Source organism: Ixodes scapularis, unplaced genomic scaffold (assembly GCF_016920785.2).
Source record: "Ixodes scapularis isolate PalLabHiFi unplaced genomic scaffold, ASM1692078v2 PGA_scaffold1__304_contigs__length_218370807, whole genome shotgun sequence".
NCBI classification, from domain to species: Eukaryota; Metazoa; Arthropoda; class Arachnida; order Ixodida; family Ixodidae; genus Ixodes; species Ixodes scapularis.
Genome location: NW_024609846.1, coordinates 89,435,736 through 89,460,376, shown reverse-complemented (window position 1 = coordinate 89,460,376; position 24,641 = coordinate 89,435,736). Strand labels below are relative to the sequence as shown.

At 45.6% G+C, this 24,641-nt stretch overlaps 1 protein-coding gene across 1 annotated transcript in view; it reads left to right on the top strand.

Moving 5' to 3' along the window:
• The window catches only part of LOC120836842 (neprilysin-2-like), a 141,329-nt gene that overhangs the window by 111,460 nt on the left and 5,228 nt on the right, over positions 1-24,641 (top strand). The window contains exons 13-15 of the mRNA XM_042290266.1: positions 439-504; positions 13,585-13,680; positions 13,769-13,845. Of these exons, the coding sequence (XP_042146200.1) occupies positions 439-504; positions 13,585-13,680; positions 13,769-13,845 (239 nt within the window). The remainder of the gene's footprint in view (positions 1-438; positions 505-13,584; positions 13,681-13,768; positions 13,846-24,641) is intronic.

Below are 24,641 nucleotides of genomic sequence, written 5' to 3'. Positions count from 1 at the left end.
TAAGCTTCTAACACCTACTTCGCTGTGACTTTGAGTATCCGTGAAACTGCATTTTTCAGTCCCACCTTCTGAGATGACTTTATCTTAAGAAAGCTTAACTCTCAATAATAAAATTTTTTATTTATTTTCTCTCCGGGCTTTTTGACAACTGACTTGTCCTATGCTCTAAGGGGGAGGCGACGCACTCATCACGTTTACCGCTCATTCACACTGGAAGCGGATCCGCGTTCGCAAAGCGGTTGCGAACGCGGTTGTATAATGATCCAGTACAATAGCACGCGCACTTGATGTCATCGAGTGCGCGTGCAATTGTACTAGACCTGTATACAACCGCGTTCGCAACCGCTTTGAGAACGCGGATCCGCTTCCAGTGTGAATGAGCGGCTAGAGTCGCTGTCATGGTGGCGACCTGACCCGAGCCTCTCTCCCCTCGTACAGATAAACGGCGTGAACACACAGGGTGAGAACATCGCCGACAACGGAGGCATCAAGGAAGCCTTTAACGTAAGTAACGCCATTAGACGAGCCGAGGCCTATTCACAAAGGACCCTTTGCTTACTGGTTTTCTCACGTTACTTTTCGAGTAGGGTTTAAATTTTCGGGGTCTACTTTCCTTCAAGTTCATGAGTATTTTGGGAGGGATTAATTTTTTCCCATGTATTTTGTGTTTTTCAATAGCAATTTTTGTATCAGACAAAAAGTCAGTGTTTATAAACCATTCCATCAAAAAGAAGAGAGCGAGAAAGGCAGCGAGAGAAAGAGAAAGACAGAGGGTGGGGGGGGGGGGGGGGGGGGGGGAGCGGACGGAGAGGATTCCCTCAGACCAGAGCTGAACGCTTATCATTTCTATCAAAACGTCGTCTGATCCCCCGAAGGGACTGTTAGAAACGGTCGTGTTAGCATGTGCGCAGCATAGCGGTGCAAGCCTTTCAGGTACTATTGTGCGTCGTTTTATGAATTTAACGGCTTGTTTCGCGTACTTTGTCATATTCGAGGACGGAATTAACAGGAGGGCATTGCGCTGTCTACGCTCTTGCAAAAAACAAAAAGAAAAAAAGAAATTAAGCGTCGAAAGAGAGTATGCGCAGTCTGTCAAACGAAATAAATATGGGTGCGGCACATTTACATGCTGCACCAGTTCCATGCTGATCCCTACTTACAACGCCCGTAACTGTTGTATTTAAAACTAAAACACCTTTCACCGTTAAAAACAATGGCATATAAATGTCTTTTTTTGTTTTTTTTTAATGGCCACACAAATTGTTTCGTGCATCGTGACGACGCTTATGCCGGGCTATGAGGCATAAATGTAAGCGGAGTGCAGCATTGATTTTGAATAAAACAGTTGCTTGGCAGCTAGATCGATATTTTATTGACTTTGGGTGACGCTTGGTAGGAAACATATCTGCTTCCCATTTTTAAACGTCAGACAAGTACCATAGGATTATTTTTAGAGCTTGTTTTTTATGTTAATTTGACGTTTGCGCGTCGATGTTTTGGAATCCTTTACAAAAAATATAGAGCAACACCTGCATATATAAAGTCGAAGCAAATATATGTGGGATAGAGGTTCAGAACAAACATTATAACCTTGGATCGTGGGGAAGAAAATCACAAAATTACAAACGCTAAGCTCCGAACAAAGCTTAGATTTATGTTCACAAAACGGATTTGTGTTCAGCTCCCAAGCAGAGCGAAGCAATGTCTGAGGATCAGATATTCAAGAAAATCTGGTATTTCAAAAGATCACAGTTCATCCGAGGTCAACGGAAAGAACCCTGCAATAACTTTCCCACGGTGACATCGCGGTGGCAGGAAAGAGAAGTATACAGTGAAAACCGTCTAGAACAAACCCACGTACAGCTGATTATTGTCGATATCGAACTCACGGAAAATTTAAATAAAGATGCATGTAAAAAGTACTTTTTTATAACGAACAACATATTGGCTATATTGAACTTTTTCCCAGCGGGAAGGCTTCCAAAAACGCGCGAACAGTCGTCTTCTAGCCAGTTCCTTCCCTTCAAAAAAAGTAAGAAAGCAAAATAACTCAAGCTGCGAACAAAAATTAGAAAAGAACAGCAATTTTGTGTACAAGGAGCGAATGGTTTACCTGATCAAAAGCCTTAGAAAGGTCAAAATATACAACGTCTACCTGTCCACGTTGACACACAGTAGGCGAAACAAAATTAAAAAAAGACACCAGATTTGTCTCAAAGACCTTCCACGCAAAAGCCGCGCTGTGAAGGGCTTATCTTATGCTTAAAGAGTTTGAAATGCGCTCAAATAAAACAATTTCATAGACCTTAGCAAAGGAAAATAGTAACGACACAGGTCTGTAATTTTTTACGTCATCCGTTCTGCCATTCTTATGTACTGGCACAGTAATAAAGTACTTTCACAGGGAAGGAAATGTAAGGCTCTGCAACGACAAGTTAAAAATATGCGTTAAGACGGGCGCAAAAATAGAGGAGCATCCTTTAACAATGAAGCTTGGAATGCCGTCAAATGCAACTGATAACTTTGGCTTCAGTTTCCTGATAGAAAGTTCAATATCAGTAATTTCAAAAGATATAATTGACAGGCGATCTCTGGCATTATCGCTGACGCCGTGCACAGGCAGTCCAGTTTGGCTGCAAGAATAAACCGAAGAACAATAACTCGCGAATGCATTGGTTATTTCAGTTAATACAGTACAAGAAATGAAGTTAACTTTTTTAGTGATTAGAATTAGTTTATTTTAATTGCAATTGTTTATGAAATAAAAAAAACCTTTTCATTAAAAAAATTTTCCAAACCTAGACATACTTGTATCAAGGTCTGGCCACACTGTCCACAAAGTCGAACCGGTCGAATCTGGTGAAAAGTTCGAAGGTTCGTCGAACCGGTCGACCCAGTCGAACCCCGAAAGTTCGACCAAAAAATCTGGTTCGACAAAAGTTCGCGACACCCCTAATTAAGACTCATTAAAACTTTGGTTTGGGCTAGTTGGTCCATGGTAGGGCGCTCGAGAGCGCGCAGAAAGATCCACGCGAATGCGCCATTTGTATAAAACAAAAGTGCGGGGGGGAGGGGGGGGGGGGTTTAACCGTAAATTAATGCTAATGCGATAATTAAATTCCACGCTATCATGTCTTTAGGAGAAAACAAAACTCAAAACAGCAAGTCAATTTTCGATAGGACCAGTGGGAAACGCAGTGCACACTCCATCCGGATAAAACAGTCCCCAAATGGCGGTCAGTCAGCCGGACTCTACCGGACGGCTCCAGAGCTCCGAAGTACCCGGAATGAAAACAGACGGCGCTACGTTCTTTAGAATGGCACCGCCTAGGAGGCCCATAATAGAGCGGCTTTTTAGAAGTTATGTTGAAGAAAACAGGACACAGACATGGTGTTCACCAAGCTCCCTGAACCCGAATACTTGGAAAACTTCCCGATACTGATAAGAGATGGCAACAAGGTAAGGAGCAGACTTGTACCGTCCGTACTACAAGTAATCAAATTACTTGTAATCGATTACTTTTTGGAGTAATTTTGTAATCAGTTGATTACTTTTATCAGGCAGTAATCACAAGAGTAATCTGATTACCTTTTGAAGTAATAAAATTACTTGTAACCGTTACAATTTTTCCACGAAACCCCCCCCCCCCCCCCCCCCTTCCCGCACACGCCTTTTTTTATGAAATGACAAAAATAAAATTTGCTTTTTTTTATTTTCGGACGGAAAAAAGAAAGATTTTTGCGGAGCTGTAGGAAACGAGGTCAATCTCTTTCTATGTACAGTTTCTGTGGAATGTCCGTTTTTTTTTTTTTTTTTGTTTTTTTTCGAGCTGGGACTGGGAGTGGGAAGCCCCAGGAAAGCCACATTGCGTGACAAAGGTCATTCAGGGTGAAGTTTGAGGAAGCAGAATGTAGCTTTATGAGTCGTTCGTCCAAACTAGCGCCCTCACGCACACACACACAGAAATAAAAAAATAAAAAAATCCTGCTTAGGGTACCTACTCGCAGCCCTTAGGAGAACCAGAACCGAAGAATGCCTAAAGCGGATGCAAAATATAACAAAGGCAGTTGAAATATTTCCCCATTTCCCCTACGTGGTCTTTGTGACAAGCAATGTTTCGAGTTGAGAAGGGGTCGGGACGATCTCTTCCGCTAATGGATACTACACATGATCCGTTTCAAATCCTGGAGCTGGTGCTCTTTTGTATAACATGCGAGCTCATCCACATATGAATAATAAAATGAGCGACGCATACTTTGAGCGACAACCCTTGCTCAAGCTTAACAAGATCTAGAACCCCCTCCGCTCCCCCCCCCCCCCCCCCCCCCCCCCCCCCCCCCCCACACACACACACTGGCGAACGCCCAAATCATTAAACGTCTTCAAACGAATTCTATGCTTGTGTCCGCACTGTGAAGGTGCAACGACCACGAAGAAGGAGTCAATTTTTCTTCTTCAATACTTGTGCAAATGTGAAATATAGGTTGGAAGTAGTTCATTGTTATGAGCGCTAAAGATGTGTCTTCACACAATAAAATAATAGGCAAAGTAACGATTACTTCTTTAAGTAATGTCCAATTACTTTTGCCGTCGAGTAATCAAGTAATCTAATCGAATACTTTTTAGCCAAGAGTAATAGTAATTGTAATCGATTACTTTTTTTAGTAACGTGTACAAGACTGGTAAGGAGTGCGTAACATCTTTTCGACAAGGGCGCAGCCAGGTTGAATGTCGTCTCTTCTGGTATGCAGTAAAACATCGTTTTAATCTCTCCACGCCGCTGGAAGGTTGTTTACGAAAAATGCGTGATTGTCACACATTCTTGTTTTGCCGCACTTATATTTTCTCGCATATTCCAGGTTGAAATGTTTATTATTTTTTCGTCCCACATGACAGATACGGAACACACTTGACTGATAACGAAAGGAAACAAGACCGACACGCGGCGCGGTTCTGTTTACCAACACGGCCGGAAGGCTGCGCATGCGCAGAAGTTATGTGGGAAGAAGCGGACAGGCTCTCTGTGTTTTCGCCAGTGCGTTGTGTGGCATGCGCTCGCTGTTGACGATGTAGAGACGCTTCTAGATTTATTCGTGCGTCCTATTTGAGGCCAACGTGTGTCGTATGTTCTGCCCGACTATTTGAGCTCGCTACCCGAGCCTGAACGGCAGCGGTATCGAGACAAACTGTACGTGGACGGCGTTACCTCCGACCATCGGTACGCCATAAACAAGGCCTGTTGGAGTTCCGACGTGAAGTTGCAGCCACCGACGTCGACGGCTCACGTCGTCACTTATTTCGTGTTTTTTTTTTTTTTTTCGTCAAGTTAGTTTACGGCCGACACGGCGCAGGCGTACAAGTCCCTCGAGGCCTACGATTACTTCGAGCCGGTTTCCGCCTTGCCGGCAGGATCAGAAGACTGTGGGCCTGCGCAAGTGTGTTTATTAATTGAATAAATACACACAGCATCCTTCAGTCAAGGTGTGAAATTTTAGAGCGCAGCTCTTAGCCGCCAGTTTTCACGTAGAGCGGCGTCGGCGTCGTCGTCGGCTTAAACACCCCGCTAAATTCACCGGGAAATCGAATTGGTGGTGAGGTCACATTATGTCAATTTTCCTGCTAAATCTAGCGGAGCAACTAAATTTGTTCATGGGTAACGTGACACGAAGTCATGTGACGTCATTTTCCCCCTAAATTTAGCGGGGAAAATGAATTGATGTTGAGGTCACTGGGACTCCCAGTGACCTCAACATCAATTCATTTTCCTACTTTTAAAAAGTAATTCGTTACAGTTACAGTTACTTTCAGAAAAAAGTAGCGAAGTTACCGTTACAGTTACCGCAACAAAAAAGTAACTCGTTACAGTTACTTTTAAAAAGTAACGACGTTACTTTTCAGTTACTGTGTTATTGTTTTTGTCAGTTTTGTGTTATTATAACACAAAAAGATAGGAAAAACTAGAAAACGCCCCTCACCAAGTTTTATTGCATAAAATAAAAAAGTACGCCTTTTACTTGATATTGTAACTTAGCAGAAGTTGCTTCTCGAAATTAGTGTTTGAAAATTTCCTCGCCAGAGTAGTGGCGCAAATCAATATACGAAACATGCGCAGTGCGGAGTACTGGCGCTAATCAAAATACGGAACATGCCCAGTGCCCTCCGCGTGTATTGTTGTTTCAGGGTTGATTCACCCGATTAAAAAGCGTTTTCACACACAAAAAAAGAAGAAAAACCACAACATAGATAGTGCTTCAAGACACTAAGAGGGGGGATCGGTGGCCGAGTGGTCTAGCGCACACCAGCTCGGAGCACGTGGAGCGAAAGCTCGCGCTGCAGAACCCAGGGATCCTGGGTTCGAGCCCCACCCCTGCCCGTTTCGATCTGGATGAGCATCGTACCGGCGTGCGGTCGTGTATCACTACTGCGTGGTGCACGTTAAAGACCCCAGGCTTGCGGCTGTACCGCACTGGCTAAATTTCTCATCTACAGCTGGGAGACTCGTCGCCCCTGTGAGGCAGACCAAGTTCTAGGCTGTATAAACACACACACAACCCAATTTTTTTTTTCAAGACACTAAGATGTAAGTGTTCAGTCACAAAGTACACTGCGCGTGCGTAAAGATAACTAGATGTTTTTTTTATCAAATCTGCACGTGGCTATATTCGGGTCGTGACTCGTGAGAAAGAACGTATTCTCAAGTTTGTGCAAGGCAAACTTGACACTCCAAATGTCGGAATAGACGATTTGAGAAGTGCAAGGAATATCTAAATTGTACTCGCTCAGTGATATAATATTCATAAAACACTGGAAAGTAACGACAAAAGTAACGTCGTTACTTTCATTGTTACCTCAGAAAAAAGTAATAGAAGTAGAGTTACAAGTTACATTTTAAAAAAGTAACTCGTTACAGTTACAAGTTATCAAAAAAGTAACGAAATTACAGTAACGCGTTACAAGTAACGCGTTACTACCCAAGACTGACTGGGAGTCAATTTTCCAGCTAAATTTAGCGGGGAAACTGGGGGAGGTGGGGAGGTTGTGGAGGATGAGGGGAGGATACGGAGGAGGAGGATGGGAGGGTGCGCAGGAGGAGGAGGGGTGGTTACGGAGGAGGAGGAGAAGAGGATTGGAGAATGAGGAAGAAAGAGGGGAGGCGGAGGAGTAGAGGAGGAGGGGAAGGGCATACCCTCCCTTCTCCTCCTCAAGAGCTGCGCTCTAATTTCGCATTACAGAGATTTGTAAACGTCTCTCATTCTTGATTACCCTCATGACCACAAGGCGTGACAAAAGGTAACGCTTTGTCCGCTCTGCTGCCGATCTCCTTCCACATGTTAGCACGGGCGTAGCGAGCCACCGTCGAGCGCTTGGCCGGTTCTTTGTGTGCGAACACACTGGGAATATAATCTGGGCATTCTCGATCAGACGACGGTTTCCTTGTATATAAGCAAGTCTGGGGACGGAGATTCAAATGGAAGCCACACTTACCTTCAAGAAAGTGTTTGCCGCACAAACGGTCTTCCGCGCGAGGCAACCATTCTTTTCGATCACAGATATTATCCACCTTCTGCGCCTTTCAGAGTCCTCCAGAAACATGTGGAAACTAACTCCGTTACTTTGCTGTACCTTTCGGAGCAATTAACGGCTACACAGCTTTGCGGCATCATAAACTGCTTTGACACCCAAGCAAAACGTGCGCCCTTCTGCCCACACCGCCCTGCACCGGCTAAAGCCCATGATAGAAGTGATTTTGCTCCGGCGCGATCACAGCGCTTGTCGCAGCTCCGTGACGTCAAGCTCGCGTGTCGGTCTATAGCAGCCTCATGAACAGTTCGGTGAGGGTTGTATTCTAATGGCTGATTTCCCTAGTCGTTTTGGAAAACGCCGGGATCAACTTTTGTGGAGCGCGCCTATTTCACTGGGCGATCGAGATCGAGATGGAAGTGTTTCACACGTCAATTTGGGTCAGCTCCCACTTCAGATCTCGATCCGGATCAGAGAAAAGTCGCTCTGCCGATTTCGGCGAATTCGACCCGAATCCAGCCTTGCAGCCCTCGGCGCGCGCACAGGACTTCCATTCTTGCCGGGCATTAGGGGGATCGGTGGCCGCGTGTGCTAGCGCACACCAGCTCGGAGCACCAGGAGCGAAAGCTCGCGCTGTAGAACCCAGGCATCCTGGGTTCAATCCCCACGTCTGCCCGTTCGATCTCGATGAGCATCGTACCGGCGTGCGGTCGTATATCAGTACTGCGTGGTGCACGTTAAAGGGATACTGAACCAAGGAATTTTGTGTCCATAATAAGTGGCACACGTTCTTTCCACGAGCCAGCAGCCGCCGGTGTGCGCGAGCACACGCAACAAAAATGACGTCAAAGACCTCCATTCGCGGAATTAAGATGACAGTGAAATGTTTGGGCTTCGGGCCAATGGAGAATAAAAACAAGTTTTTCATCTACAGAGGGGTGTCTGGTGTAAAATCTAAGCGATTAATTGGTCTAACAAGCACGTAGATTTCACTTGTAGAGATGAAAAGCCTGTATTCATTCTCGTTTGGCCCGAAGCCCATGCATTTCACTGTCCTCTTAAGCGCGAATGGGGGTCTTTGACGTCGATTTCGTTGCGTGTGCTCGCGCACACCGGCGGCTGCTGGCTCGTGGAAAGAACGTGCGACACTTATTATTAACACTAAATTCTTTGGTTCAGTATCCCTTTAAAGAACCCAGGATAGCGGTTGTACTGCACCGGCTAAATTGCTCATATACAGCGAGTGACCCGTCACAACTTTGAAATGACTGACCAACTACACGCTGCATAAATATCCACACAACCGCAATTATTACTATTCGCCGGGCATCTCGCCTCAAGATACGGCACCGCGGAAAGGGGATTCCCGGGAAGGTTGTTGTTGTTGTTTATTTCTATTTGCATAAAGTACAGCGTACATGATACTGGAGGCTTGCGGAAAAAGCGGTCACAAGACCAGCTTGACAAAGCCACAGGCCCCCACGTTGGCATTTATGCAGCACTAAGAAGAAAATAATCAATATGCCATACAGATTACAGCATGAACAGAAAAAGCAAAATAAAAAGTATAAAGAGAAGCAACAATGGACACAGTCAAATTACGTCACAACCACGCAATTGTAGGATATCCTGAAAAGCATTATCAAGAAAAAACAAGATCACCTACATGCACAACAACTTTCAAATTTTAATAATATTACACAGCATTTTTCACATAAGAAAAGTCGACTGGGGGCTGAAATGAGAACGCAATGCTTTAAACGTAATATCTAAAAGCTCGAAATTATCGGCAGCTAATCTATTTATTAATTCCTTCGCAGTTTGTTTGTTTTTCAACTTCTCCTGTCCATAGATTGTTCTATAAGTGCTAACATTCCAAGGCTCACCATGGCGCGTTGTGTAGGCTGTAGTATTACTTTGTTAGTTAGCTAGTCCTTTTAAAAACGATGATTTAGTTTTTACCTCTTGTTTAAAAGCTTTAGAAAGCCGATAATCGTACATTTTATAGATTGGCAATACATTATATTTTACGAACGACTCATGTGTATGAAAATAAGACGGAATATTTTCAACAACTCTTAGGACCCGTTTTTACAAGACATGTATTTTATGTAGATTTGCTTGGGTTTTGGATGCCCAGACTAAGTGACAGTACTTAAAACTAGATGAAAACAAACTATTATAAATTAAAATTATAATTTTTAGTGGCAGAATATGCCGATTACGATAAACAAGTCCGACTATTTGTTACAGCTCAGCGGTTACGGAATCAATATGTTTATCCCACGACAAAGTTTCTTGAAAAACAACCCCTAGTACCTTAAAACTAGAAACAACTGCAATGGGAGTCGAATTTAGCATTATTGGTTGATTTAACATCACACTTTTATTTTTACTAGGAATTAGGACTCGACGGCTTTAGTTGTGTTTATATTTATTTTTAAGCTTTTTTGGCACGTCCATTCGTGTAGTTTTTGTAACGTCGAATTTGCTTTATCGACTACCTCATTATATATCTTTCCGGTTATAAATATGCTGGTATCGTCGGCGTAAATAATCATATTAAAATCTAATCCAACAAATACGATGCCATTTATATACATATTGAAAAGAAAAGGACCCAGAATACTCTCCTGTGGTACGCCCCAAGAAACGGGAAGTGGATCGGAGAAATGATCGTCTATACGGACTGTTTGTACACGATGATGTAGATAAGATATGATTAATAATGCAGCCTTCCCTCTGAAACCATAACGTTGAAGTTTTTGAGCAAGCAGAGTATGATTTGTAAAATCAAATGCTTTAATTAAATCTACAAAGATACCAAGAACCAATTTTCCTTCCTCAAGTGCAGTCAAGATTAGTTCTTTCTGCGCGAGAAATGCGGACTTTGTACCGAGTCCTTTACGGAAACCAAATTGTGATTCATTTAGGAGGTTATGCTTCTGCTCAAAGTCAATAAAACTGTTTAAAATTATTCTTTCTAATGCTTTTGAAAAAATGAGAAGTATTGAAACTGGACGGTAGTTTCCCGTGTCATTTTTATCACCTTTCTTATACAACACGTTTATATGGGCAACTTGCATTCTTCGAGGAAAAACAGCCTGACTAAGGTAAAGGTTAAATATGTAAGTTATGTAAGGTGCAAGAAGTTGAACAGCGTGCTTAATTGGTTTTATCTGAAATCCATCAGCGGCTTTAGCCTTACTGTTGCTTAAATTTATAATTGTAGTAATAACTTCTTGTTTCTTTACAGGGTTAAGAAAATAGAATTCGGGTTGGACGGAATGTTCACAATGCAACAGTTCGTTATTGACAACATTCCCGAAATATTTGTCAAAACCATCTGCAAGTTCTTTTCCAAATAACTCACCATTATTTGTGCTTATCTTGACTTTGTCGGGGGAAACATTATGCTTTAAGATGGCATTTAATTTTTCCCACATTGATGTGAGAAAAATTAATTTCTGCGGCACCCTGCCGCAGAAATGAATTGATTTGCTAAGCAATCGCGTCTTGCCTTTTTTCGTTCTTTATCTAGACGATTGCAACAACTTTTGAGCTTACGTAATATTTATAGGTCTTTCGTTTTATTAAATTGCCTGTACAGCTTTCTTTTTTCATCTATACTTGCGAGAAGCTCGGAGCTAACCCATGGCTTCCGAATTTTTATGCTTTTTCTAATACGTACGCAAGGAAAACTTGCTGCGTATATCGGTTTCAAAAGGCTGAGAAATTTATCATAGGCGTCATTTGCGTCATTACGGTTTAGTACAATTTCCCAAGTTGTTTGTGCAATTTTATCACGAAAGATGGTCAGGTGTGTTTCTGTTATTTTCTGTATTGGGTGCGCAGACTGTAATAATTTAATTTTATGTGCCCCTTCGAACAGATAAATATTGGTAGATGGTCACTTAGGTCACAGGCGAACACCCCTACTTTTACTTGGTTCGAGCTTATATTTGTTAAAAACAGATCAATTAGAGATGAAGAGTGCTCAGTCACTCTTGTGGGTAGCATAATGAAATTCCGCAAATTATGCGACATTAGTAAAAGGTCTAGTTTAGACCTCGTTGAGTCACTTTTTAGCATATTAATATTCATATCACCGCCGCAGGTGAAATTGAAACGATTTTTTGTAATAAAGTCAAAAGTTGATTCTAAGCAATCCAAGAATGTATTTACGATATCACTGGGAGGCCGGTAACAAACGACAATTACCCTGTTTTGTATTTGAAGTGACAGAAGTTCACAATCACTCGTATTTACAGCAAAGTCTGACAATATTTCAAACTTGTTTTTTTTTTTTTTTTTTTTTTTTTTACTAAAATACATACTCCACCGCCGCGGCTACTTGGGCGATTTAAATAAAAGGTTTTATACGATGGGAGACGAAATACATTTGTTTCATCAGTTGACCATGTCTCGTTTAGCAATATTGCATCAAATTGCAGCCCTAAATTATCAATCAAAAGACAGAGATTGGATTCTTTATTTTTAATTGGGCGTATATTTAAGTGAAAACATTTAAACGATCGCAGGAAAGGTTTTCCTAGATGCCTTTCAGAAGAAATCGGAAGTAAGTGTGATTCGCTGGCTGTACTTGCCCTAGATAGTCGATTGCTCATTCCTTATCGTAGCTTATCTAGGTCGGCAATATTAGAGATTACCACCGCGCGGCTTCCGTCAGACTTGCGCACATGCACTCGGCCATTGCTGTGCCACATGTATTTATAATTGTTTCTTCTGGTCCAGGCTTTCGTTTCGAAAAGTAGAGAACGGGATCGGTCTTGTCAAGTTTTCAAGTAGAAACAGAGTGTCATTCGAATCACGTAACTTCTTCCTGCTTTCCCACCATCTATCTCTATCAGCCTGTCTTGCAAAGCGGCAGATTACGCCCGGCGTTTTATCTTTCCTTGATGGCAGACGGTGAATGGACACCACGTCCATATCAGAAAGCTGTAGCAGTTTGAGCTGTTTGGCAAGTACCTTATTCTGAATAATGGAAGGCATCCGCCGATCTCGGAAGAGTGGTCATGTTTCACTAAAGGTTAGTTCCACTATGGTGCCTGGAACGCGTCTCCGACGTGGTGTGTTTACCGCGTCCAAAAAAGCGGTCCCTCAATTTTCGCCTGATGACGTCATACAAGTGTCATGCTGTCGCCGGTTGCGATCCTGACGGTGTCCCAACAGCTGTGGTGAGTGTGGCAGATGCCTGTTCTGCTGCAGGTCTCTCTTCATTCTGACAGTCCACGGGAGCACAGCACCCGGAAGTTTGGACGCCTGGAACGCCGTGACGACAGCGACACTCGCGTTCTCTTATGCTTTTCGCCAGCATTTCTACAACCAACCGCCAGGATCGTGACATTCAACAGCATGATACTCCGGCTTCTGTGACGTCATTCGTTGACACTTCGGGACCACTTTTGATGCATGGGCGGGATAGGACGCTAAACAGACCAGTCGCGGACGCGCTCCAGGCATCATAGTTCCACTGGGGATCCGTAGCGGCTTCGTTCGGATCGCGTGCTCCGTCTCGGATCTGGTCTACTTATCCCAGCGCGCTCCAAAACGACCATTTGCCATAAGTCAACACAAGCTTGAGTATTTCTTAGTGAAGGACAGCTTGATTTCTGGGGTTTTCGGGTTTTTTCAGATTTAATAAATGGCCCCGGGGCGAATTTTGGGAATTTATAGGTATATGCCAGAAACGCGTAAGCCTAGCCACCAGTCGTCGGGACACTCGTGCTCCACCAGAGCCCTATATGAAGGTGTTTAGGGATTAAAAGCGCTAAAAACGACGGACGAGTAGGAGAGACACACACCACAGAGCGCCATATGAAGGGCTTCGTGCTTCGTATTCTGCGTGCAGCTACTCTTTGAAATGTTTGCTACACTTTATAATCTAGCACGGATGTCTTGGAGAGGAGACTCGCAGCATACGCAGACGCAAGCTCTCGCCACGTAACACAGCGTCGACGAACGGTACTCTGTGAGCGGGCCTTCATATCGGACGACGATCAAGCGAGGCGTCCGACAGCCCGCTTTTGGTTTTGGCACAGGCTTACAAGAAGTGGGTGAAGGAGAACGGTCCGGAGGCCGGGCTGCCGGGCCTCAAGTACACCCCACAGCAGCTCTTCTGGATCAGCGCCGCCAACGTGAGTGCTTGGCGTGCTCAAAATGCTTTTTCTGCACTCGCACACCAGTGCTTTCCTCTTGTTCTGAACGGCCGTCCACATGACGCAGATATGGTGCAGCAAATACCGTCCCGAGGCATTGAAGCTGAGCATCCTCGCGGGTTCACACAGCCCGGCTTCATTCAGGTACGTTGCAGGAAGAGTTGTTGTTTGAAACGTTTTGTTATAGAGTAATTGATGACAACTTATGCCTGATTCACATGGTGCGAATTTGCCTGCGATTTCGCAATTGCGACGCCGTTCTTGCGGCACAACGCAGTTGCGGTGCGAATTCGACTAATTCGCAACTCCGTATTTTGCCAAACTTTCCTTGCGAACGGCCGCTCTTGCGAAGGGGACGGACAGCCAATCAAACGCGGCTCGTGAAAGACGTCACGGTGGTCATAGCAAACTGGGAATCAAAAATACGAAAAATGCGTCACCTACGTCGTCGTCTTCGAAATTCGCTGCGGGGGTGGGGCGGCGGATGTGCTTCTTCCATGTGAATATTTTTCGCCGGGGGATGTAAGCTTCAGTACGGCATTAAAACGAACTGGCGTTTGCGTACCACGCGAGGGTTGTGATTGCTTCCTTTGTAAAATTGCAGGCGATAACAATTGACGCTTCTGTTCGATCACTTTGCGTAAGGGACTCGTGGCATAGTAGACAGATCCTTTCTTCAAAACTGTTTGCAGATGACGCGGAGGTCTGTCTAGAAACCGAGAAACGCTGTACAGCACCTTGTTATTAAAGCCATTTGATAAAAATCTAGCTTCACACTTTTACGTATAGTGACAACAACTATTGATATGTAAATGCTCTGGACGCGTGCCACGCGAGTGACACGCGTGTAAAATGGCTTTAATTACAAGGTGCCGATCAGCGATTCTCGGTTTCTGGGCAGACCTTCGTGTCAGATCCCCAAACAGATTTCAAGAAAGGGTCTTTCTACTATTCGACGAGTCCCCTACGCAAATGTCACACGTGCCACGCGTGACATTTGTCATAGAAATCCTGTGACAATTTGGTTTCGTGCATAGTTTGCGATTATTTCACCAACATAATTGTTTTGGCTTTTTTTTTTGCATCTGAAATCCTATGTTTTTTTTATTTATGTCGTTTCCTTTATCTTCAGTGTTTTTGTCATGTTCGCAATCGCTAATATTGTTTGAATTAAAAAAAGGTAAATATTTACGTTAGCTTGTTCATGCTGAGCTACATTGAGGAAGTAGAGAATGTGTTTTGCACGTCCAGCGTGTCGTTCATTTCATGAAACTCGGTCGATAAAACGCATTCTGTGTTAAGTAAAGACCCGATTGGGCAGCGTAGGTTCAACGAAAACAGTAAAATAGCACCTCATCCTGTGGGGAATCAGCCAGTACTCTGTCGATCTACTTTGGGCTATACCTGCCACAAAAAGTGTCCGCCAGTTTGTCCGTAAAAGAGGCAAAGACCACAACCCATTTTCTACAAAAAAAAAAGACTGATTTGCAGGCAATAGGTCCGGGGTGGAAATGAACTAGACAGATGACATGATGCAGGGGTGATTCAGGAATTGATTTTTTATTGCGGGCTTTAAATGTTGAAAGATAACAACTAACAAAACACAAAAAAGATGCAATTACAAAAGAAAAAAAAATCAAGTACAGGCTCACCTTTTTGGCAGACATCAAATATGAATAAAGAGGAACATAACACGTTGCTGGAGTGCACCGGCGCCAAAAGGCAAATATTTGCATTGTGCGCCGGTGTTGCAAGGCCTCCTACTCATCTACGCACGCAACCGACGATCCGAGTACACCTTGTCAATGGCCAGACGAAATCGACCCCTACGTGACCCGGAAGCTACAACGCAAGGCACGACGAGAAGGAAACTCGCCTTGCCTTCTGTTATAGTTTCGTCGTAACCACATAACCCCCTAAAGCCTACCCCACACTGCAGAGAGGGCAGATGCTACGCTTATTCGGCGTGTACAAACACACTCTCTCTCAACACTACACTACCTCCAGCACGTTGCAGATCTACCTGAACCACCTAAATGCACATACTTCGGAGACTTCTCAAATAACTCTCACACACCAAGTTAAAGGGAAGCTGAAGCGGTTTTGTATTTGAGGAAACACACTTAAGTCGTCTTCATTTCACCTCCAGGATCTCGAATATCGAAATTATTTATTTTATAATTTGGGGCATGGAGGTTGCAGAAAATCATTTTCAAAGTACCGCCGAAGGCCCTCCTTCCAGGAGCGTGTCGCCACAAAAGGAGTTTTCGGAATCTTCCTTCCAGCAGCGTCCACCAAAGCTATGCACGCGTACGCTTGCTATTTTTTTTTTTTAAGAAGGGCAGAAAAATATGTTAACACTTGTGCCAGTACGGGGGAATACACCTGGCAAGCTAGGGATTGCATGCGCGGCCCTCGAGCGACACGAGCTTTGCGGCCGAAAGGCCCTCTTATGACGCCACAACGGGTCGGGGGTTTTTCGTGTTTTCTCGCGTTAAGTTACATCTTCGGGGAAAACGAACGCGATATTCATATCCACGGGATAAAACTACGCTAGAATCAATCTCTATCTAATTTTTTTAAGAAGTGTTCCGGCTTCCTTTTAAGAACTGCGCCTCAGTTCAGGATCTTGCAGAACGTGCACTGAAAACACTCGTCCCACTTATCCAACCAAGGATCTCAGAGGACTGTGTCACTCCTCCACGGGCGGCAGAGTATAAATTACCTCCACCCCTAGTTAAGCACATTAAAGGGATACGGAATCAAAACTTGAAATATAGAGAAAACATCAAGAAATGAGTTCAATATGATCAGCTAAGCCTGTAATGAATAATCGCACGGTCGTATTTTGAGCAGATGGCTATATTTTATGCTCTAAATGCCGCGATTTTGGCGAGCGCTTCAAAATCAGCCATGGAGGAGCGCGATGCATCTCGGGAGATCCGGCAGACGTCTTGACGTCATCATGCCTCGGACGACCAAGCGTACCGTAGTGACGAGTTTTGCCACTTGGAGGCGTCAACGCGTTACAATCTCACTTTGTCGAAGTACCCAAGGGCTGTAGATATCGCGGGGCCAGCACGCGCACCAAACCTGAGAACAACCGAAGTACGCGTTTGCACGTCGCGCGAGAGCTGAAACCAAGGTGGCTCACTTCGTTTTGGCTCTTTCCACCAAGACTCCTCGGTATTGCGTTCAGGCCTAGGCAATCTATACCAGTGAGCGGACATACCGCTGCGGCGCTGCTTTCAGAGGCATGTTGTCGTCACGACATTCCATTGAAGCTTCATAACCAACTACCAGGTGGTTTTTGATTATCGTTTAATTCACTTTAAAATATGTTTTCTTGCGTTTTCTAGCGCAATATTTATGTTTCTGTGGTTGTGCTGCTACCTGCGTCGTGTTGAAACAAAGAAATGAGCTCCAGGGCCCGTTTGCTCGAAGCGCTAACCGCGGCTAATGTTAGCCGCAGTACCTAGGAGGGGGATTTTGAGATCACGTGACTGGCTCGGTAGGGATGCGGGGAAACATGGCGGTGCCCCAGTGAGTGAGCGCCGGTCGCTTTGGAACTAATATGTCGTTGTAGCTGCAATATCGGGCGCGTTAATCAGCAACGAATAATGCAGGAAGCTTTCGCTTTGCCTTACCTCACTTAAACCGCAAATCATGCGCAATGACATCGCCGCATTTTTTAGGTAGTGTTTCGATTCTGGGCATTCCTAAGCCTAAATGAACGCGATAATTGTCGGCATAGCAACGTCTTTGGAAAGCGGATTGTTGATAGCACACAAAAGCAGACGGCGTCCCAACAGACCTTTTCTCTAAATTATCCAAGCACCGAGGTGCATGCTACGACTGTAGTTGCACGCGTCGCACGTGCTGGCGTCTGCAGTAGTAACCGTTCTAAAGCAAAAAGTATAAAACAAATTTTGCCTTGCACGCGCGTTCGTTAACGCCTTATTATGATTTTTTACTTCAAATCTTTTATAAGAGGAAGGCCAGCGCGCGTGAACCGTAGAATTGCACTTCCAGCGTTTTCCTCGCGATGCTTAGATAATTTAGAAAAAGTCTGTCGGGACGCTGTCTGCTTTTGTGTGCTATCAACAATCCGCTTTCCAAAGACGTTGCTATGCCGACAATTATCGCGTTCATTTAGGCTTAGGAATGCCCAGAATCGAAACACTACCTAAAAAATGCGGCGATGTCATTGCGCATGATTTGCGGTTTAAGTGAGGTAAGGCAAAGCGAAAGCTTCCTGCATTATTCGTTGCTGACTAACGCGCCCGATATTGCAGCTACAACGACATATTAGTTCCAAAGCGACCGGCGCTCACTCACTGGGGCACCGCCATGTTTCCCCGCATCCCTACCGAGCCAGTCACGTGATCTCAAAATCCCCCTCCTAGGTACTGCGGCTAACATTAGCCGCGGTTAGCGCTTCGAGCAAACGGGCCCAGAATTTGGTTTCCGTACCCCTTTAAAGGAGCTGTGCAACGATATTCAATTGGAATGTTTTTCGCTTGACACGAGCTTACTGGCACACCTGGGACTCAAGGATACTCACACGCAACGCCGCTGGCCAAGAAACGCCTTTGTTGCGGTGTAATTTCAAGGACAAAAGCGATCATTTTCATTCAATCTCTCCTTTGCAAAATTTGATGACGTAACTCGGGGATCGCAGTACACCCAAGTGACGATATTTGAATGCGGTTCATAGATTGGACCCGAGCATTGCGTGGGCACTCGACTCGGGCTCGTGACAATTGCTAGCTCGAGAAGCATTCGGGTAGTGGCCCGCGTTCAATCGCTGTAACGACGACAACAGCCGAGCCATAACGATGTCTGGAACTCAGCGCGTGTCCTGCGCTTTGCCAACCCCAGCGCGTGGCTATGATCAACACTGGAGGCATATAATCGGCTCCAGATCACGTGGCCGCTTGTTCTGGCTGCGAGTTGAGGGGGTGAACGCTGCTCGTTTTTCTTAAATTTTTTTCTGGGACTTCTACTGCGTGGGGTGAAAAACGAACGCGTGTTTCATAGGTCATTAACGTTAGGGATCCGTTTTAAGCGGTATTTGCGCAAAGTACAAAAATTGTTGCATCGCTCCTTTAAGAGCGTACATGAACAGGGGGTGTTGTGGCAGCAGCTAGCGCCACGTACCGGGCGGCCGCCTCGTGGGACAGCGTGCAGCGGGCACGGGACAGTTGGAATGCTGCAGGCCGATCTCGGCTGCGGGCCGCGTTTGCTCCGTCATTTTGTGTGTATACTTCTGTACATATAAACCTGTAACAACTGGCGACGAGGATGGGATTCGAACCCACTTGGGCGGAGCCCAATGTACAATCCAGAAATGTAACAGGGAGAGTCCCTAATTTCATCCCCCTCCAGTAGCACCGGTCTTGGTACAATACAAATGTTTCACTTTCTATGTTCAAAGTCCTAGTGGGCCTCACACGGAAGCCGTCTCTCACCAGAGCGCCCGTTCAAAAGTAGCGAACTCGCAGCGGCAGAATATTGTTGTAATGGTGGCCACAGCTCCCTGTTCCACCGAAAAGAGGTAGACGATCCTCACCACACAAAAACTTGAAAACTTTGTGATTTGTCACCATACTGCAGACACTACTTAGGATTTCAGTCCAGTGCGGTTCCTTTGCCATGACACTGCAGCTTCCTTTACAAAGTACCTGCAGTACAGCTCTCTCAATGCGGTGGCGGACTGTGTTTGCATTTTCGGACAGATTCGTCGACGTGCCGTAATCTCAGCCTCGGTAGGCAGAGCAACGCGTTTGTCTGTCGAGAGACCTTCTTGCGCCACCGGCCATCAACGATGTTGCCGAAGTGGTCGACTTCAATCAGCATTGGCATTTAGCATGTGCAACTTGTCGTCTTGTGGGTAGTTGTGCAGTACACAAGCTGCGCGGACGACTCCAGTGGCGTGGTCTGGGAGGAGGTCGATTGGCCTGCGGAAGATGCAAAATCTAGTAGCCAAAATCTCGAATGCGTTCTGGACGCCCCTTCTGGAAATGGGACAAAGACAACACTGTGATTTTTGTTATTATAATGCAAGTGCAACAATTCTAAAGGTTACCTCGCTCTACACAGTCGATAGTTGAATATGTTTAGATAATCGCTGAGGTATCAACCAGGACGGGGCCTCAGAAAGTCCGACCTCAGTTAAAATGCCTCGTCTCCAACGAAGACGGACGCGGTGATAACATGGGAAGATGGCAGCAGATTTTGTGGTGGGCAATTCAAGGCAGCTTGACTGAGGCACTGTCCTATCCTTGATGCCTTGAAGACGCCACCATCACTTTGGTGGCCATACGCTTCAGAGTCTGTGGCCATAAACCTCGACTTGCTGTCCACGACGGCCATCAGCACTATAGAGTAGGTTACCCTGAAAAGCCTAATGTTACGTCACTTCATGCGCTCTTGCAAAACATGATATGTGTTAAAGTAAACTTGTAGACCCATAAACAGCACCTTGTAGTTATAGTACAGGCTTCCAGAGTCGGCAAGGGCTTCGATATGTCCGTGTCTTCCGTCAACGTTCCCCACACAATGAAGAAAATTCCGCCCTGTCTCAAAGCCCTTGGCAATTTCTCTTGGTCTGTGATTCTTGATGGGAGCTCAAAGTACAGCACAAAGTTCACACATGGTTTTACGTTGTTATTTAAAAGCCGTTCGTGTAATCTTTACCTATAGTAATACTGGTAATAAGTGCATCCTCAGAAATGAGAAATACTTGTTGACGCTTAACAATTGCGAATACTTTTGTAACTGAATCTGAAAAGCTGTGTCTTTTTTTTTTTCTCCCTCGCTTCGTTTTTTCTACGTTCAGCTGGAAACTTTCAGAAGCATGTTTAGCCAACTAGCCCAGCTCCAGGCACCTACCACTTACTTTTGTAAGCTATCATATTATGCCCAAGTCAGGCCGGTGTCAGACTGCTTATACAAAAGACAAAAAACAGTCTGCAGACATCGATCGAACGCGACTCACTGACGCATCTGTGTTTCATAAGCCGCGTGCCAGGCTGCTTCTTTCATTGGTTGCCGTGCGACATACAAAGCAGGGATGCTGCGGTGCCTCAAATTACTATTTGTCTGCAAACTGTATTCGTAGGATGCGTAATGTGTGACTCCGTCTTTCGAAGGTGGCGCAGTAATAGCATTGGGGCCCTCAACATCCTCAGGTCTGCAGCCCTCTCTTCCCAAGTTCGTCCCTATAATCATAAATCAATGGCTCTCTGTAGTGTAAACTTTTTGAGAAACCATTTTTGACATTACAGCTTTCAACATGATTCATTTAGATGTTTCGGCTGCGAATAGTTAGGAGCAGCTGCAAAGGACGAGTTTTCTGCAGTGATTTGTACACCCGACTTCCATAATTATCTCCAGGTGGGGTGTGACACCCCCCTTCCCCCCCCCCCCCCCCCCCCCCAGAATGTCTTAAGCAGTGTATATAAACCTAAAGCCAGCCCCTTCCAACACCCCCCTATTTATCTCCAGGATGGGGTGACACCCCTCAAATTTCTTCACCAATGCATCTAGACCTAAGGCCACCCTTTCCCAACAGCCCCCCCCCCCCCCCCCCGAATAATTGCAACACCCCCTGATTTAGAATTTTGGATGATTCCGTGGTTTGGTAGTGTGTAGAAAAAGTACACCGGGGCAGGAGGGGGGGGGGGGGGGGGGGGGGGGAGGGGGACTTGAATTCATCACTTTCTCAAGACCACCACTGTGAGTCTTGCTGTTCGTAATGATCTACATCTTTAAAGGCGGTATTTAGTGGACGCCGTATTGGCGCGCATTAATCGCAGCTAAAGCTCAAAAAGAACTGCTACGTACTGCTGGCAAAGATAAACAATCTTGACGGTGTGAAATATACGATGCAGAAGCGTTGTGCGAATTCACTAACAGCACGTGCTCTCAACAGCAACCGGCGCAAGATATGGCCCCCAGTGAATACCACACGACCGGAATACTACCTCCATTTTCAAGTGTTTTTTTCGTTACGAGACGCCAGCGACTCTTTCACAGCATGCATGCGACACTAAGGATACGGTTGGTTTTGGATGAGGCGCGTTTTTATTGGCTGTCTTTTCGTACCGTCGCAGCGGCGCTGGTGACGTCTCGAAAGATGTTTGACAATTGACGCAGCTCCGATTATTTCATAATCGCATTGAACCTGCCCGTTTGCCGCAAAAGCGCCGTCGCAACTGCGAAATCGCAACTAAAATCGCTCCATGTGAAACCGTCCTCTTTTCCACAAGTTACCAAAAACGAAATCAGATTTCTTTGCTTACCTTCATGTGTTTTGGGCGAAGCACCTTTCATATATACGGACATCTCTGATGCACGATGGATGCCCCTGTTGACACTCCAACCTTGAATTGCAGTGCAAGATCCTGCATTGACGTTGCCGATTACAGGTACCTGAATAAAACAAAACATTGGTGTGTACATTAATGTCTGGAAGCCGAGAAACTAGTTATGAGTTCGCCATATAAACCAGTTTAATTGCACCTCGTATTCACTCCAAACATTGAAGTTTAAAGAGAATACCATTTTACCTCAAAGTGATAGCAAGCCGCACCCGCGACGAAATGGGCTCTCTGACGACATATTGCTTCGTAAGCTTTGTTTCCAGGCGAGCGTGGAGTCTTTCGAAGGCGTTCGGCATTATCCGGTAATTTCTTCGAAACTGCTCCGGGTCGCTGTGCAGCATAAAGAGGGTCTGCAGAGAAAAAATATTCCAGAAACCTGCTCACAGAAAAGCACAAGTCGACTTACCAATGAGTAAAACTCCGATTCTTTGGCTCTGTTTTGCCAGCACGGCCTGACCCACCATCACCGCGGGCTGCCGTCTAGGTGCAGGAGTTTTTTTCCGCAGAAGTAGGTATTCCTTTTCAAAAGAGCAGTCTGAACTCGTCGTCATCTAGAGTAGCGGCCATCATGCTCTATGAAAGTCAAGACGCGCTGCTACATGCCCTCTTTCAATAGAGAGTTTTAGTAGATCGTTCCGATACCTCCGATAGCCCCGATAACGATACTATGCATGCGCAAGGGAGGCGGTGGCGGAGTATCGGGATATCGTTATCGGAGTCATGGGAACGATCTACTAAAACTCTCTATTATGGAACATCGTCCACGTGACGAAGCCACCGGGACAACTGTTCGCCTTGCGCGACATGCCAAGCAACGCAACAACTAGCTTCCTCAAGCAGTTATGAGCTGTGGCTCTACCGGTGTCCTTGTCGCATTCGTCGTACTCGTTGTTTTCGTTCATGCGAATGCAGTCGATGCAAACCTCTGAATCGGCCCTAAATATAAGTATACGGCGTACTTTTTACCAGAAACTAATAAATAAATCTGAAAATTTCATCATTTTGTTAAATATCGAAATTAATATCGTCAAACGAATTCAAGGGTTCCAACCATGTGCTTCGCAAGTGCGGAAAATCGCATATGCTCTCAATCAATGTGAAAGGAAACGCGAAATTTCGCAAGTGCGGTTCATCACTTCACCGGTTTCGCAGAAGAAAATCGCACCATGTGAATCAGGCTTTAGCCGGTTGCGGCGTTGTTGAAGGGTAGCAGTTCTGGCAAAGGACGCCCTGGCTTATATATTCCCAAGGGTTTGATTTCTTATTTGTTTGTACTGGACCTTCGCGAGAAGGGCCATGCGCACGCGCGTGTATTTCTCGCAACTTTAGGCGAACAGACGAAGGTTTATCGTCCACGGCCTCGCCGACTTACAAGAGTGAATGAAGACCCTACCGGGCATGCTTCACCCTCCATTTGCATGCCAGTCCGCTTGGGCAGACGGCTGCGCAATTCGTGTCGCGATGAAATAAAAACTCCCCGAACCAGTTGAAAATTAATGCTCCCGAATAAAAGGCACGCTCCGTGTTCCGTTAAAGGGGGAACATTATGTGCGGTGCCCACGGGCGGCGTATAGCAGCAGACTGCACAGTGAGACGCCACGTGCAATGCTAGTGCGAATCGTGCTCCGTGACGCATTTTCCTCGCCTGAGAGAGCTCGCTAGCCGGAAAGGATGGCCAGTGTCAAGAGACTTCGAGCTGATAGACGACAAAGCCTCAGCGACGGCATGAAGAACATCTAAAGCTTTCCGAAGCGCTTTTATAGTTTCATAATTAAAAAATGCCACGGGTCATGGTGTTCAGGTGCCAGCAGGCGTGCAAACAGCCTGGTCACGTGCATGTTATTCTCGATGCCTCTTGCTCGCAAAACGTGTTTCATACGCTTGGTGGTTTGTGTCATATGTATTTACCTGTAAATGATAAATGTCTATTGAAGAGGGGATCTCACCATCGCGAGCTTATAGCCGCTGTTAGGAACTAATGGCGAATTCCACTGGTCGTTTTGGAGCGCGCCGGGATCGACTTTTCTGGAGCGAGCCTATTTCACTTGGCGATCGGGATCGAGACCGACGTGTTTCACTGGTCGTTTTGGATTAGGTCTCGCTCCAGATCTCGATCTGGATCCGAGAAAAGTCGCTCCCACGATTTCGGCGGATTCATGGCGAATTCCACTGGTCGTTTTGGAGCGCGCCGAGATCGACTTTTCTGGAGCGAGCCTATTTAACTGGGCGATCGGGATTGAGACCGACATGTTTCACTGGTCGTTTTGGATTAGCTCCCGCTCCAGATCTCAATCTGGATCCGATGGCGAATTCCACTGGGTGTTTTGGAGCGCGCCGGGATCAGTTGACCAGATTCGGAATGGAGCTCACAATCCGAACGGGGTCGCGCCGGCGATGGATCCCCCGTGGAACATGACCACTGCTCTAGGATCGGCACTTGCCTTCATGTGATTCAACTGCCGGGGAATCCCATTTCCGCGACCGCCGCGGTCGTTTCGAAGACGTTTTCGCAATCGCGGTGCTAACACGTGTTCGACGCGCGAGCGGCAGGAA